Raw genomic sequence first — 15,320 nt, forward strand, 5'->3', positions numbered from 1 at the left:
CAACAAATGTGTAGAGTCACAAGCTTGATGTAATCATTGCATGATATGGATATGAGACTAAATATTTAACTTTGTACAACTTTAATACACATACAAGGGAATTTGTCTCAATACTTTTGGTTCCCTAAAATGGGGGGACCACGTAGAAAGAGTGCTGTAATTTTTAAACAGTTCACCCGATATGGATAAAAATACCCTTCAATTAAATATCACAGTCTGTACTTTAACCTCATAGTCGATGTATAATTTCAAAGTCCTGGAGTACAGAGCCAAAACAACCAAACATGTGTCACTGTCCCAATTCTTTTGGAGCTCACTGTAAATAAAAACAAATCCGGTTTTTGCTTTGGCTGACTTCATTTTATTATTGGCATTTGCCAATACAACTCATGAAGACAAATATTTATGTCAAATTGTTTCGTATTCTACTTGTAGCGCTGGTTGTCATGAAAAGAAAATAGTAATTCAAACCTCAAAAATGATGGTCAACCTGGTGTGTTTGAATACTTAGTTCTATCAAGCTTTGTGGGTTAATCATCACCTTACTAAAAAAAACTATCAATAAATTCACCAATAATTGACTTGGCAGAGACTACCACACCATTGCATAATGCCTCGTGCTGCTGCTGACTGCAAGTTTCCTAATCAAGTCTGTCATGGTTCGCTACTCTCTGGTCACACTGTCATTCTTAGGGCACACTAAGGACCAGGCAGGACTACACTTCTCAACCTCATCTACTGGGCTTTTCATAATGGATTATGAGGTACGTGGATTGTATTTTACTTACTTTTCTACAATATAGCCTGGGTGACTGAAGGCGCGCTTTCTGTAAGCCCCTTTGACATCACACTTTACGAGGCTGCAAATCGTATGCCAACAATTGGCACGCTGCATGCTGAAAAAGTTGAGAACCTGGCCACTCCACTCCACTCCAGTATTGATGTCTCGGGCCAAAGTGGCATGCCAGTTACACTCACAATGTTGCAGGGACTATAGCAGTCGTCTACTTCTTGGCTTCAAGTTCAGCTTCTACTGGGATTTGATGTAGCAGATAGCCTTATTATACAGCTGCTGACATAACACCATGGAAATATCTGTCGTCTTGAGGAGAACTAAAGGTTTTTATGTGCGTATTCTATATTTTGTGAAAAAAATATCCGACAGATTTATTGTCAGATAATGTGTGAAAGGTAACAGATTTTAGTAGTAGACAATTGATTATTGATTCAAATCGGTCACTTTTTAGTTGCCAGTTCAGTCAATTATTGTACACTGTGAATAGATTGTTGACGTTCACTGCATGCCAGTTGTATCTGGTTCTGATTGGTTGCTACAGTTCCATAGCTGCTGCATTCGAACACGTTGTGAGACATTCTGTCATTAACTGATAGATCACTCCTTTCTTTGTAATTTCTTTCAAATCTTATGAATATGTTATCACATAACCATATGTACTTATTGGTGTGTGTGTTTGTGGATGCATGTGTGTGTGGTTTGGTTTATTATCCTTGTGTGGACCAGGAGTCCTCACAAGGATAGTAAAGCAAGGAACTTTCAGACAAGTGGGGGCATTTCACCAGTCCCCACAAGGAAAAAGGCTATTTTAGGCTTATGGGTTAGGTTTAGGGTTGGGGTTTCGGATTAAGGTTGGGTTTAGGATTAAGGTTAGGCTTAGGTTAGGTTAAGGGTTAAGGTTTAGATTTAAGAATTTGGGAAAATAGGATTTTGAATTGGAATACATTTTTGTGTCCCCACAAGGATAATAAAACAAACGTGTGTGCGTGTGTGCGTGCAGGAAGCAGTGTGTGCTCTGAACACCTTGCAGACCAATGTGAGTGTGTTGGATCAGGTGCGGAGGGAGCAGAGTGAGCTACCTGAGCTACAGCTCCAGGCCATGCGGGGCTTCCTCCATCGTACAGGCCTCACAGTGAGTGACCAACAGACACACTGAAACCAGTATCTAGACTGCCATCACACAATCTGCACACTCTCAAATATATATACAGTGCCTTGCGAAAGTATTCGGCCCCCTTGAACTTTGCGACCTTTTGCCACATTTCAGGCTTCAAACATAAAGATATAAAACTGTATTTTTTTGTGAAGAATCAACAACAAGTGGGACACAATCATGAAGTGGAACGACATTTATTCGATATTTCAAACTTTTTTAACAAATCAAAAACTGAAAAATTGGGCGTGCAAAATTATTCAGCCCCCTTAAGTTAATACTTTGTAGCGCCACCTTTTGCTGCGATTACAGCTGTAAGTCGCTTGGGGTATGTCTCTATCAGTTTTGCACATCGAGAGACTGACATTTTTTCCCATTCCTCCTTGCAAAACAGCTCGAGCTCAGTGAGGTTGGATGGAGAGCATTTGTGAACAGCAGTTTTCAGTTCTTTCCACAGATTGTCGATTGGATTCAGGTCTGGACTTTGACTTGGCCATTCTAACACCTGGATATGTTTATTTTTGAACCATTCCATTGTAGATTTTGCTTTATGTTTTGGATCATTGTCTTGTAGGAAGACAAATCTCCGTCCCAGTCTCAGGTCTTTTGCAGACTCCATCAGGTTTTCTTCCAGAATGGTCCTGTATTTGGCTCCATCCATCTTCCCATCAATTTTAACCATCTTCCCTGTCCCTGCTGAAGAAAAGCAGGCCCAAACCATGATGCTGCCACCACCATGTTTGACAGTGGGGATGGTGTGTTCAGCTGTGTTGCTTTTACGCCAAACATAACGTTTTGCATTGTTGCCAAAAAGTTCAATTTTGGTTTCATCTGACCAGAGCACCTTCTTCCACATGTTTGGTGTGTCTCCCAGGTTGCTTGTGGCAAACTTTAAACTACACTTTTTATGGATATCTTTAAGAAATGGCTTTCTTCTTGCCACTCTTCCATAAAGGCCAGATTTGTGCAATATACGTCTGATTGTTGTCCTATGGACAGAGTCTCCCACCTCAGCTGTAGATCTCTGCAGTTCATCCAGAGTGATCATGGGCCTCTTGGCTGCATCTCTGATCAGTCTTCTCCTTGTATGAGCTGAAAGTTTAGAGGGACGGCCAGGTCTTGGTAGATTTGCAGTGGTCTGATACTCCTTCCATTTCAATATTATCGCTTGCACAGTGCTCCTTGGGATGTTTAAAGCTTGGGAAATCTTTTTGTATCCAAATGCGGCTTTAAACTTCTTCACAACAGTGTCTCGGACCTGCCTGGTGTGTTCCTTGTTCTTCATGATGCTCTCTGTGCTTTTAACGGACCTCTGAGACTATCGCAGTGCAGGTGCATTTATACGGAGACTTGATTACACACAGGTGGATTGTATTTATCATCATTAGTCATTTAGGTCAACATTGGATCATTCAGAGATCCTCACTGAACTTCTGGAGAGAGTTTGCTGCACTGAAAGTAAAGGGGCTGAATAATTTTGCACGCCCAATTTTTCAGTTTTTGATTTGTTAAAAAAGTTTGAAATATCCAATAAATGTCGTTCCACTTCATGATTGTGTCCCACTTGTTGTTGATTCTTCACAAAAAAATACAGTTTTATATCTTTAGGTTTGAAGCCTGAAATGTGGCAAAAGGTCGCAACGTTCAAGGGGGCCGAGTACTTTCGCAAGGCACTGTATCTACTGTAAGGTATTCGTTGCGAAAAAGGTCCACGTTAAAATTGGTTAACCCAGAACTAAAATCTTGCGAAACTAGTCAGATGCTAAGTTCTGTGTCCATACGTGACACAAAAGATGGAACGAGGATCATAACCAGAACGAAGAGCTCCGCCCTCTCTCTTTGCAAGTTACAGGCAAGTCTATGGGCCAAATGTCCCCTCCCCTTCCAAAATTTGAAAGATGCTAACACCTGCAAAATCGTGATTTGTCTAAATAACCAGTGACAAAAACCCCAGCACCGAAACTTGCGTTGCTGATCTCACGCATCCCTTTATATCATGACATATACAGTTGAAGTCGGAAGTTTACATAAACTTAGTTTGGAGTCATAAAAACTCATTTTTCAAACACTCCACACATTTCTTGTTAACAAACTATAGTTTTGACAAGTCGGTTAGGACATGTACTTTGTGCATGACACAAGTAATTTTTCAGCTTGGAAAATTTCAAAAAATTATGCCATGGCTTTAGAAGCTTCTGATAGGCTAATTGACATCATTTGAGTCAATTGGAGGTGGACCTGTGGATGTATTTCAAGGCCTACCTTCAAACTCAGTGCCTCTTTGCTTGACATCATGGGAAAATCAAAAGAAATCAGCCAAGACCTAAGAAAATAAATTGTAGTCCTCCACAAGCCTGAAATGTGGCAAAGTTCAAGGGGGCCGAATACTTTCGCAAGGCACTGTATATATATTTATATATTCTGAGCATCATTACATGCTAATCTCTATTCCCTCACTGGCGACTCCTGTTACTTGATCTGTTGACTGCCTCTCTTGGCCCGTTGACTTATGAGACATAGGGGCCGCTCTCACTACTCCACGGCTGGATGTTGTTTTAGGTAGACAAGCTGGACCACCTCAATATAATCCATGTGACAGGCACCAAGGGCAAGGTAAACATGGTATTTTTTGTGTGACAAAATGACAAGGCTTTTCTAAAATATTATTTTGACATGTGTATGAAGTACAATAATACATGAAATACAATAGAAGTAATGTAAGACTTGCTTACTCTCTCTTTCTGCTCTTTCAGGGATCAACATGTGCCTTTACTGAGAGAATCCTCAGGGACTATGGCTTTCGGACTGGGTTTTACAGGTATAGTATATAACTGAAGAAGACAGGTGTTGGTGTGTTCTCCCTCAGTATGTGCGTTCAAGCTTATGTTTCGTTTGTCGTTTTTTTTACCTGTTGCATCGGGAAGTTCAGTCTCAGGGTTTTTGCGCATGGAGAAGCACTGGTATCCCTATACTGAACTTTGACTTGTTAGGTCTTTGCCCAATTAATTATTAACCTGTGTTGTTACAAGTGTGCCTGCTTTGAAGTGCTCAAATTATAAAGAAAGCTTAACTGTACCATTTGGGAAAATATGGCTAAAATATGACCTGTTGGCTTGCTTGTACAATGCTATGTGAACATTCTTATCACACACACACAATATTATGTCACCTAACATACAGTCAGAGATGTGGTGGCACTCCTACTGTGAACATTATGAATGTCATCTGTTCCTTACAGCTCACCACACCTGGTACAGGTCAGAGAGAGAATACGCATCAATGGACAACCAATCAGCAAAGAGCTCTTCACCAAATACTTCTGGGAGGTCTTTACCCAGTTAGATGCTACAAAGGTACAGTATGTCTTCATATAGACTCTCAGATAAAAGGTAACAAATTGTACTTAAATGGGTACAAACACTTGTCACTGTAGTTGTATCCTGTAAGGTGCATCCATTGTAACATTAGTTATACAGTAGGTAGAGATGAAGTCTGAAGTTTACATACACCTTAGCTAAGTACATTTAAACTCATTTTTCACAATTCCTGACATTTAATCCTAGTAAAAAAAATCCCTGTATTAGGTCAGTTAGGATCACCACTTTATTTGAAGAATGTGAAATGTCACAATAATAGTAGAGAGAATTATTTATTTCAGCTTTTATTTCTTTCATCACATTCCCAGTGGGTCAGAAGTTTACATACACTCAATTAGTATTTGGTAGCATTGCCTTTACATTGTATAACTTAGGTCAAATGTTTCGATTAGCCTTCCACAAGCTTCCCACAATAAGTTGGGTGAATTTTGGCCCATTCCTCCTGACAGTGCTGGTGTAACTGAGTCAGGTTTGTAGGCCTCCTTGCTCGCACAGACTTTTTCAGTTATGCCCACAAATGTTCTATTTTACCCCCACAACATGATGCTGCCACCCCCTGCTTCACGGTTGGGATGGTGTTCTTCGGCTTGCACGCCTCCTCCTTTTTCCTCCAAACACAACGATGGTCATTATGGCCAAACAGTTCTATTTTTGTTTCATCAGACCAGAGGACATTTCTCCAAAAATTACGACCTTTGTCCCCATGTGCAGTTGCAAACCGTAGTCTGGCTTTTTTTATGGCGGTTTTGGAGCAGTGGCTTCTTCCTTGTTGAGCGGCCTTTCAGGTTATATCGATATAGGACTCATTTTACTGTGGATATAGATAATTTTGTACCTGTTTCCTCCAGCATCTTCACAAGGACCTTTGCTGTTGTTCTGGGATTGATTTGCACTTTTCGCACCAAAGTACGTTCATCTCTAGGAGACAGAATGCATCTCCTTCCTGAGCGGTATGACGTCTGCGTGGTCCCATGGTGTTTATACTTGCGTACAATTTATTGTACAGATGAACATGGTACCTTCAGGTGTTTGGAAATTGCTCCCAAGGATGAATCAGACTTGTGGAGGTCTACACTTTTTTTCTGAGGTCTTGGCTGATTTCTTTTGATTTTCCCATGATGTCAAGCAAAGAGGCACTGAGTTTGAAGGTAGGCCTTGAAATACATCCACAGGTATACCTCCAATTGACACAAATTATGTAAATTATGCCATGCACAAAGTAGCCGACTTGCCAAAACTATAGTTTGTTAACAAGAAATTTGTGGAGTGGTTGAAAAACAAGTTTTAATTCTCCAACCTAAGTGTATGTAAACTTCCAACTTCAGCTGCACATAAGTGTACCCTTACAGTTTGTACCTTAAAATAGACAAATTTGCCGTTTTAGGGTACCACCGCAGTGACAAAGCCGTTTGTTCCTTTTAAAGCTGCAATGTTTAACTTTTTGGGCGACTCAACCAAATTCACATATAAATGTGTGTTATAGATCTGTCATTCTCATTGAAAGCAGGTCTAGATTTTTTCTATGTGCGCTATTTCTATGCTTTGGTTCTTACGTTTTTTTGTTGCGTCTTTTACTTTCTGTTTTGCATACCAGATTCAAACAGCTGAAAATACAATATTTGAATCCTAATTTCTCATGTAAGTCGCTCTGGATAAGTGTGTCTACAAAATGACTAAAATAATAAATAATAATTATAAATATATTGACTGCAAGAAGCCCAAACAAATACTGTATAATGTTTGACTAAAACCTAATAATTCCAAACCTTTCATACATTTGTATACGATCATGTGTCTCTCTCCTTTGCTTGGGATTACTTGGGAACAGATTTATTAAATTAAAATCACTTGGAGCTGATTTCCTGGTGTTTTTACAGTCTATTATATCTAACAATAATAACAATAATAAAATATAAAAAAATTATCTGAAAACTTTGGGGGCCAAATAAAACCAACCGCGGGCCAAATTCGGCATTCAACAAAAAACCTCATAAACCAACAAGACATTGCGGCTTTGACGTCAAGAAAGGAACAGCCTGTTGGTGGCTTTGGTGATGGAGGCGAATCGTGTAAGTAGTAGGTACTAAAGTGCCCAAAGAGATGCGTAATTTTATGTTGCTAGTAGATTATCAAATAAGATAGCCAGCTATCTAAGTGTACCGGGCCATGCAAAACGAACTGGCCCACTCGGATCTAGCATGGTGTTTGGGGATTGAATAAGATAACTAGTTGGCTAACATTAGCAAGCGACAACAACTCCATCAACACTGCACGTTTTGCAGAAATTAATGGTCAAATATCAATTAATCAATTATTAATGTAATTGTTTATTTCTATGTATGTACTGTATATATGTTTCCTGCAATTAGTATGATCTGTTACAAACGTCAATTTGTACAATTTGTTATGAATTTGTAAGCGCTTAAGATCCCGATCAATCTCTTTGGACGGCTTAAGCTGGTTCAACACCTCTGGTACAACACTTCTGGTACTACACTTCTGGTACAACACTTCTGGTACAACACTTCTGGTTCAACACCTCTGGTACAACACTTCTGGTACAACACTTCTGGTACAACACTTCTGGTACAACACTTCTGGTACAACACTTCTGGTACAACACTTCTGGTTCAACACTTCTGGTACAACACCTCTGGTACAACACCTCTGGTACAACACTTCTGGTACATCACCTCTGGTACAACAGCTCTGGTACAACAGCTCTGGTACAACACTTCTGGTACAACACTTCTGTTACAACTCTTCTGGTACAACACTTCTGGTACAACACCTCTGGTACAACACTTCCATATTCAAAATATTGGGTACAAAAATGTACCATTATACTAGATTATTCGCACGTACACGTACATACTGTATGTGCACCTCTGAAGGTACTTTATGTGTATTTTGATATTTTTGTACCCCAGGGAACAATAATGTACCCTAACCATACCCTTTCTTTCTGAGAGTGTAGTGTTGAAGAATGAACCCTGATGTAGCCCACCAGCCTCAAAGAAACTCTGACCTTTCCCTGTTATGACTGTGTCACTGCACTGATCCTCAGGACTCCCATGGAGTTAATATGCCGGCCTATTTCCGCTTCCTCACCATCCTGGCGTTCCATGTCTTCCTACAGGAGAGGGTAACATTCACATACCCTGTCACATGTACAGTTTGTTTACACATGTACTAATAACCAAATCAAGGATGAACATTGTAAACCATTCTGAGCAGTATCTCTTCATACAACAGGTTGATTTAGCTGTTATTGAGGTTGGGATTGGAGGGGCCTATGACTGTACGAACATCATCAGGTAATTTTGCTGCATATCATAGAGGATGTACTATCAAAGTCAAACATACGATTGATTAGTTACAGAATCTGTTATCACTTCTTTCCCTTTCTGACATTTGACGTACAGGAAGCCGTGGGTTTGTGGGATATCCTCCTTAGGAATTGATCATACAAGTATACTAGGAAACACCATAGAGGAGATCGCCTGGCAGAAAGCAGGCATATTTAAGGTGAGAGTAATGCATGTTGTGTTGGTGAGGTCAACCTACTATATGCACTGTGTACAGTATGTACTATCTATAGCCTGTCTGAAGGGGGTGAATGTAGTTGAATAAAGTATTATTCCTCCCCAGCCAGGGGTGCCCGTGTTCACTGTCAAGCAGCTAGATAGGCCCATGACTGTTCTACAGGACAGAGCCAAAGAGATAGGGGTGAGTGACTGGGGCCTTTTCTCCTCCTGAATGTGGATGGATTTGCTATGTGTTTGTTTGAACGTGCTCATATTACAGATGCTTTTTCTGACCCCCTATGTTGTGTAGTGTCCTCTGTGGGTTTGTCCAGATCTGGAGCAGTATGAGTCTGCGGCTGGCCCTCTGAGTCTGGGCCTGGCTGGACAACAGCAGCGCTGCAACGCATCACTCGCCCTGCAGCTCAGCAAGACCTGGCTACAGCGCTACAGACAGTCTGGTGTGTATGTGTGTGTCACACAGAAGGACAATGTTATTCTAGCTAGTATAGGAAGATATTGCTCAAGATAACAGTACACGTTCCAATCGTGATGAGGTTCAGTAAGTTACTGTGGGACTCTACTGACTTTCAGATGATCAGCTTGCTGCCCCGATAGTGGAGAACAGGCTGGTCTCCCAGGCAAAGGCCTTTAAGCCCAGCCCCATCATGGTCAAAGGTTGGTAGCATACTCTCACCCATGAAACATCCAGATAATTAAACACCTGTGCCTGAAAGCACAACATGAAAAAGGATCTGTCTCACCCTTCCCTTACTTCTCCACTCATCTCCCTCCCTCTGTCTCCAGGCTTGGAGGCGACAGAGTGGCCTGGAAGAACTCAGACTCTGAGGCATGGTCCTGTCACCTACTACCTGGACGGAGCCCACACCACGGGCAGCATGCAGGCCTGTGTACACTGGTTCAGCCAGGAGATCCAGCAGGAAGAGAGTAGCAACAGGTTAGTCTTTGCCTGGCCTCTAGGGGGCCCACAGACAGGGGCCTTAGTTGGTCATATGATTGTAGAAAACTGTAGGCCTATATGACTGTGAGAAATAGTAGCATGCACGCAAACATCAGCACACACCATCTCAGAATTTATGTGAGATTTGACACTCATATAGATTCGATACTACATTTTGTGTCAAATTTACCGTCCATTCATTTCACGGTCAGATTTGACTATGTCATTCTTTGATAGACAGCATCTCTGAGTAGGCCTACTCACTGTGTGTGTGTGACAGGGGCCCTGTGATCCGAGTACTGCTGTTCAACACCACAGGAGAGAGGGACTCTGCTGCCATGCTCAAACTCCTAGAGGTGAGTACTACAGGTCTGGGATCAGATACACAGATACTGCTGTCTGCTGCTCTATTCTGTAGCTCTGGCCGGAATGTAACTTTTGTACAGCACCTAAAGAAGCACAAACAGATCAAACCCTGAAATAGAATAAATGTCTAACATCGTCTCCCTTTGTTGTCCCTGCAGCCATGCCAGTTTGATTTTGCTGTGTTTTGTCCCAACATCACTGAAACTATTACAGAAAACAATGCAGGTGAGTTTACTTCTATGTTTGGGGTTTTAACAGACAGCTGCAAAGAAATTGCAATTTTCTGGTACATAATTGCCACAAAGAATATGAAACATATATAACATACATAAGTTAGGAAAAATATTCAACCTTTTTTTGGCTGTGTAAAAAAAATGCTACCACATTCATTGTCCAGCTGTGAGAAATGTATGAGAGGTGTGTGTGCAGTCCTTCACTTTCTTTGCTTGCTCTGCTCTTTTTCAGATCAGCAGAATTTCAATGTGTCTGTGGAGAACATGCTGACCCGTTGCCTTGACAACCAGATCAGCTGGCAGAGCCTGAGCGGGACAGAGACTAAGCAGGGGTCTGAGTCTGAGCTGCTGATAAAGGACAGGCTCCCCTTGCTGGCCAAGACCAGGACCCACACCATGGTCTTCCCTTGCATCCTCAGCGCCCTCCAGTGGATCAGCCAGGGAAGGGACGCTGTGCTGGCTACTGCAGGGAGCCCCTATCTTCCAGCACAGCCCAGTGTCACAGCAAAAGCAGAACCATTGAGAGAGGCAGCCCAGGTCTCTGTCCTGGTTACAGGTAGTCTACACCTAGTAGGAGGGGTGCTGAAATACCTGGACCCCTCGCTAGACTCCTAATTAACTATTGGCCCAACAATTGGCCCATCAGTCTGGCTTGGAATTTTGTAGGACATTGAGATACGCTCAATGTTTGACAGGTATTATATTTTAGGTGTTTACAGCTTAGGGTCTTCTTGAATAGATGTGTGCTTCTTGTCCAGTGTGGTGCACTCAATTTGCTCTGTCCTCAGTGCAGGATCCCTGGGCTTTCATACTACGAAGCTGTGCTGTACTGTGTCAGCAGGTCAAGTTGAATGATTTTCTCAGGGTGATTGAATTACAATGGTTTTGAATTGTATTTACTCTTTGAATTATCGCTTTGACCAATGTACATAATGAAAATCAAAGCATGTATGAATTTGTACATAGTTGTGAATGAATACTTTAACAGTACCAGTCAAACGTTTGGACACCTTCTCATTCAAGGGTTTTTCTTTATTTTTACTATTTTCTACATAATAGTGAAGCCATCAAAACAATGAAAGAACAGATATAGAGTTATGTAGTAACCAAAAAAGCATTAAGCAAATCAAAATATATTTTGGATTCTTCAAAGTAGCCACCCTTTGCCTTGTTGACAGCTTTGCACACTCTTGGCATTCTCTGAACCAGCTTCATGAGGAATGCTTTTCCAACAGTCTTGAAGGAGTTCCCACATATACTGAGCACTTGTTGGCTGCTTTTTCTTCACTCTGCAGTCCAACTCATCCCAAAACATCTCATTTGGGTTAAGGTCGGCCGATTGTGGTGGTCAGGTCATCTGATGCAGCACCATCACTCTCCTTGGTCAAATAGCCCTTACACAGCCTGGAGGTGTGTTGCATCATTGTTCTGTTGAAAAACAAATGGTAGTCCCACTAAGCGCAAACCAGATGGGATTGCGTAGCACTGCAGAATGCCGTGGTAGCCATGCTGGTTAAGTGTGCCTTGAATTCTAAATAAATCACTGACAGTGTCACCAGCAAGGCACCCCCACATCATCACACCTCTTCCTCCATGCTTCAAGGTGGGAACCACACATGCGGAGATCATCCGTTCTACTACGCGTCTCACAAAGACACAGCGGTTAGAACATAAAAATGCAAATTTGGACTCATCAGACCAATGGACAGATTTCCACCAGTCTAATGTCCATTGCTCGTGTTTCTTGGCCCAAGCAAGTCTCTTCATACTGGTATCCTTTAATAGTGTTTTCTTTGCAGCAATACGACCATGAAGGCCTGAATCACGCAGTCTCCTCTGAACAGTTGTTGTTGAGATCTGTCTGTTACTTGAACTCTGAGAAGCATTTATTTGGGCTGCAATTTCTGAGGCTGGTAACTCTAGGGCTGCCAGCATCTCAAATCTAAAATGTATTAGTTTAACTCTTTTTTGGTTACTACATGATTCCATATGTGTTATTTCATAGTTTTGATGTATTTTTCTATTTTCTATTGTTCTACAATGTTGAAAATAGTAAAATAAATAAAAACCCTTGAATGAGTAGATGTGTCCAATCTTTTGACAGGTACTGTATATTAATTGGTTGTTTAATGTTAATTTGTAAACTAGCCTAGCATTGACTGTTCATAGATACAGACCTCCACATATTCACTGACCTTTTCCAGAGTTGCACTGAAACAGAACAACATGCCTGTGTGTCTCTGTCTGCATGCCACCTCCGTGAATTAATTCCCGGTAATGTCTTAGGTAAGCTTACAGACAAACACAATCTTAAAAGCTAAATGGACTGCAATATTTTGCCATTAGCATTACCTTCAAAATATAATGAGAGGAAGTTTGCTCAAATCCCCTTATCCTGGATGAATCCTTTCATTACTTCAGCATCTGAGGGGGTTAGCATGATGGCCAAGTCTGGGAGAGAAGGGGTTGAAAGTGGGACGTTTGTGTGGGTTCAGGGCCTCGCTCCTGCTTATTAGCCTCTCATCAAGATGACCAGAGACAGGTCATACAATCTGCTTCAACGTTAAAGGGACCACATGACTGGTGGCATTTAATGAAACTGTTCTACGAATCACTAAACATTTTTATGCTAAGCTCAGAGATGTAGCCATACTCTCAGGTGCATTGGATATTGCTGCTGGACTGAAAGTTTCAGCAGATTGAAAGCCTTTGTGACAACCACATCGAAGAAACAAAACATAATTTACACCAAACAAACAATGAAGCTAAAAAGATGGCCCAATAGGCTGTTACATTGAACATAAATTACAATACATTTAGTCAATAGGAATATAGAGGCAACAGACGAATTCTGAAGTTTTGATGAGGATACTATCTGGTGCTAGCAAATTGACAGAGGGCTCCTTTTCCCCTTCAATGGAATACTGCAGCACCGCTGCTGTTTAAGAAGATTGTACTACTTAGAATCCGATTACAGCAGGTACTCCCAGGACAGGTCCTTGGCTAAAGCCCTGGTAGTGGCAGTGAGTGAACTGCAACGCTGCACTTATACTGTATCAGAGGCTCATTACTCTGTGAGGTGGCAGCACTGCAACTACTGCAGTGACTTAGGAGACAATGGAAAGTTGGTTTTAATGCAGATTTTTTTTTTTTATTCAGTGCTGTGGACGCATTAAGACGAATATGAGGCAACAAAGGTAACTGGTGGATTATCTGTCCAATGGAGTCTGAATGCCCTCCAGTCCTCTGCTCTACCCACATTTAAAATGCTAGTCAAAACTGTGAGCCCAGTAGAGCTGTGGGTCACAAGGCATTGTCAAATAGTTTAGGGTCAGGCTTGAATTGAAGTTCAGCAGCTTCACTAAGGTTTTGCTCAGAGTGCGTCTCCAACAAATCAAATTGCAATTGGTTACATGCGCCAATACAACTCATGTAGACTTTACTGTGAAATGCTTGCTTACAAGCTCTTTCGAATAATGCAGAGTTTCCAAATGAAAACAACAATTGTAGAGGGGAATAAAATAAATAAACAAGAATGGACCTACAGTGTGCTCGGAAAGTATTCAGACCCCTTGACTTTTTCCACATTTTGTTACATTACAGCCTTATTCTAAAATGGATGAAGTCGTTTTCCCCCCTCATCATTCTACATGCAATACCCCATAATGACAAAGCAAAAAACGTTTATTTTTTATTTTTTAAATGTTTGCAAATGTAGTAACAATAAACAACTGAAATATCACATTTACATAAGTATTCAGAACCTTTACTCAGTACTTTGTTGAAGCACCTTTGGCAGCTATTACAGCCTTGAGTCTTCTTAGGTATGACGCTACAAGCTTGGCACACCTGTATTTGGGGAGTTTCTTCCATTCTTCTCCGCAGATCCCCTCAAGCTCTGTCTGGCTGCACAACTATTTTTAGGTCTCTCCAGAGATGTTCGATTCAGGTTCAAGTGCAGGCTTTGGCTGGGTCACTCAAGAACATTCAGAGACTTTTCCCGAAGCCACTCCTGCTTTGTCTTGGCTGTGTGCTTAGGGTCGTTGTCCTGTTGGAAGGTGAACCTTTGCCCCAGTTTGAGGTCCTGAGTGCTCTGGAGCAGGTTTTCATCAAGGATCACTCTGTACTTTGCTCCGTTCATCTTTCCCTCAATCCTGACTAGTCTCTCAGTCCCTACCCCTGAAAAACCACCATGCTTCACCGTAGGGATGGTGCCAGGTTTCCTCCATACGTGATGCTTGGCATTCAGATCAAAGAGTTCAATCTTGGTTTCATCAGACCAGAGAATCTTGTTTCTCATGGTCTGAGAATCCTTTAGGTACCTTTTGGCAAACTCCAAGTGGGCTGTCATGTGATTTTACTGAGGAGTGGTTTCCATCTGGCAACTTTACCATAAAGGCCTGATTGATGTAGTGCTGCAGAGATGGTTGTCCTTCTGGAAGGTTCTCCCATCTCCACAGAAGAACTCTGCAGCTCTGTCAGAGTGACCATTGGGTTTTTGGTCACCTCCCTGACCAAGGCCCTTCTCCCTAATTTGCTCAGTTTGGTCGGGTGGCCAGCTCTTTGAAGAGTCTTGGTGGTTCCAAACTTCTTCCATTTACGAATGATAGAGGCCACTGTTTTCTTGGATTCATTCAATGCTGCAGAATTGTTTTGGTACCCTTCCCCAGACACAATCCTGTCTCGGAGCTCTACGGACAATTCTTTCGACCTCATAGCTTTGTTTTTGCACTGTAGCTTTGTTTTTGCACTGTAGGGATGCAGCCAGCCAATATGCTCTCGATGATGCAACTAAACCTTTTTTTAGGATCCGGGGGCCCATGCTAAATCTTTTTAGCCTCCTGAGGGGGAAGAGGTGCTTCTGTGCCCTCTTCATGACTGTGCGGATGTGTGTGGATCATGTTAAGTCC

General features: G+C 41.7%; 1 protein-coding gene across 2 annotated transcripts; it reads left to right on the forward strand.

Moving 5' to 3' along the window:
* The first annotated feature begins 602 nt into the window (after positions 1-602).
* LOC110535856 (folylpolyglutamate synthase, mitochondrial) lies at positions 603-14,158 on the forward strand. 2 transcript variants are annotated; one of them, XM_021621196.3, is made up of 15 exons: positions 603-764; positions 1,797-1,928; positions 4,509-4,562; positions 4,703-4,767; positions 5,188-5,302; positions 8,394-8,471; positions 8,582-8,643; positions 8,752-8,854; positions 8,978-9,055; positions 9,164-9,311; positions 9,445-9,528; positions 9,658-9,808; positions 10,092-10,167; positions 10,336-10,402; positions 10,643-14,158. In XM_021621196.3, the coding sequence occupies exons 1-15, from the start codon at positions 657-659 to the stop codon at positions 11,023-11,025; spliced, it is 1,704 nt and encodes a 567-aa protein (XP_021476871.3). In that variant the 5' UTR covers positions 603-656; the 3' UTR covers positions 11,026-14,158. The 2 variants fall into 2 exon arrangements, with proteins under 2 accessions (XP_021476871.3, XP_021476872.3); XM_021621197.3 differs by having other exon boundaries at positions 654-1,127.
* The last annotated feature ends 1,162 nt before the right edge of the window (positions 14,159-15,320 follow it).

Source organism: Oncorhynchus mykiss, chromosome 11 (genome assembly GCF_057628025.1).
Source record: "Oncorhynchus mykiss isolate SJ-2025 chromosome 11, ASM5762802v1, whole genome shotgun sequence".
NCBI lineage: Eukaryota > Metazoa > Chordata > Actinopteri > Salmoniformes > Salmonidae > Oncorhynchus > Oncorhynchus mykiss.

Bases quoted from the DNA above. Each gene is read 5' to 3' on its own strand.
- LOC110535856 (XM_021621196.3), top strand. From the start codon at position 657: ATGGTTCGCTACTCTCTGGTCACACTGTCATTCTTAGGGCACACTAAG. The intron at 8,472-8,581 runs GTAACATTCACA...TTCATACAACAG, and splicing joins ATGTCTTCCTACAGGAGAGG to GTTGATTTAGCTGTTATTGA. The intron at 8,855-8,977 runs GTGAGAGTAATG...ATTCCTCCCCAG, and splicing joins AGAAAGCAGGCATATTTAAG to CCAGGGGTGCCCGTGTTCAC.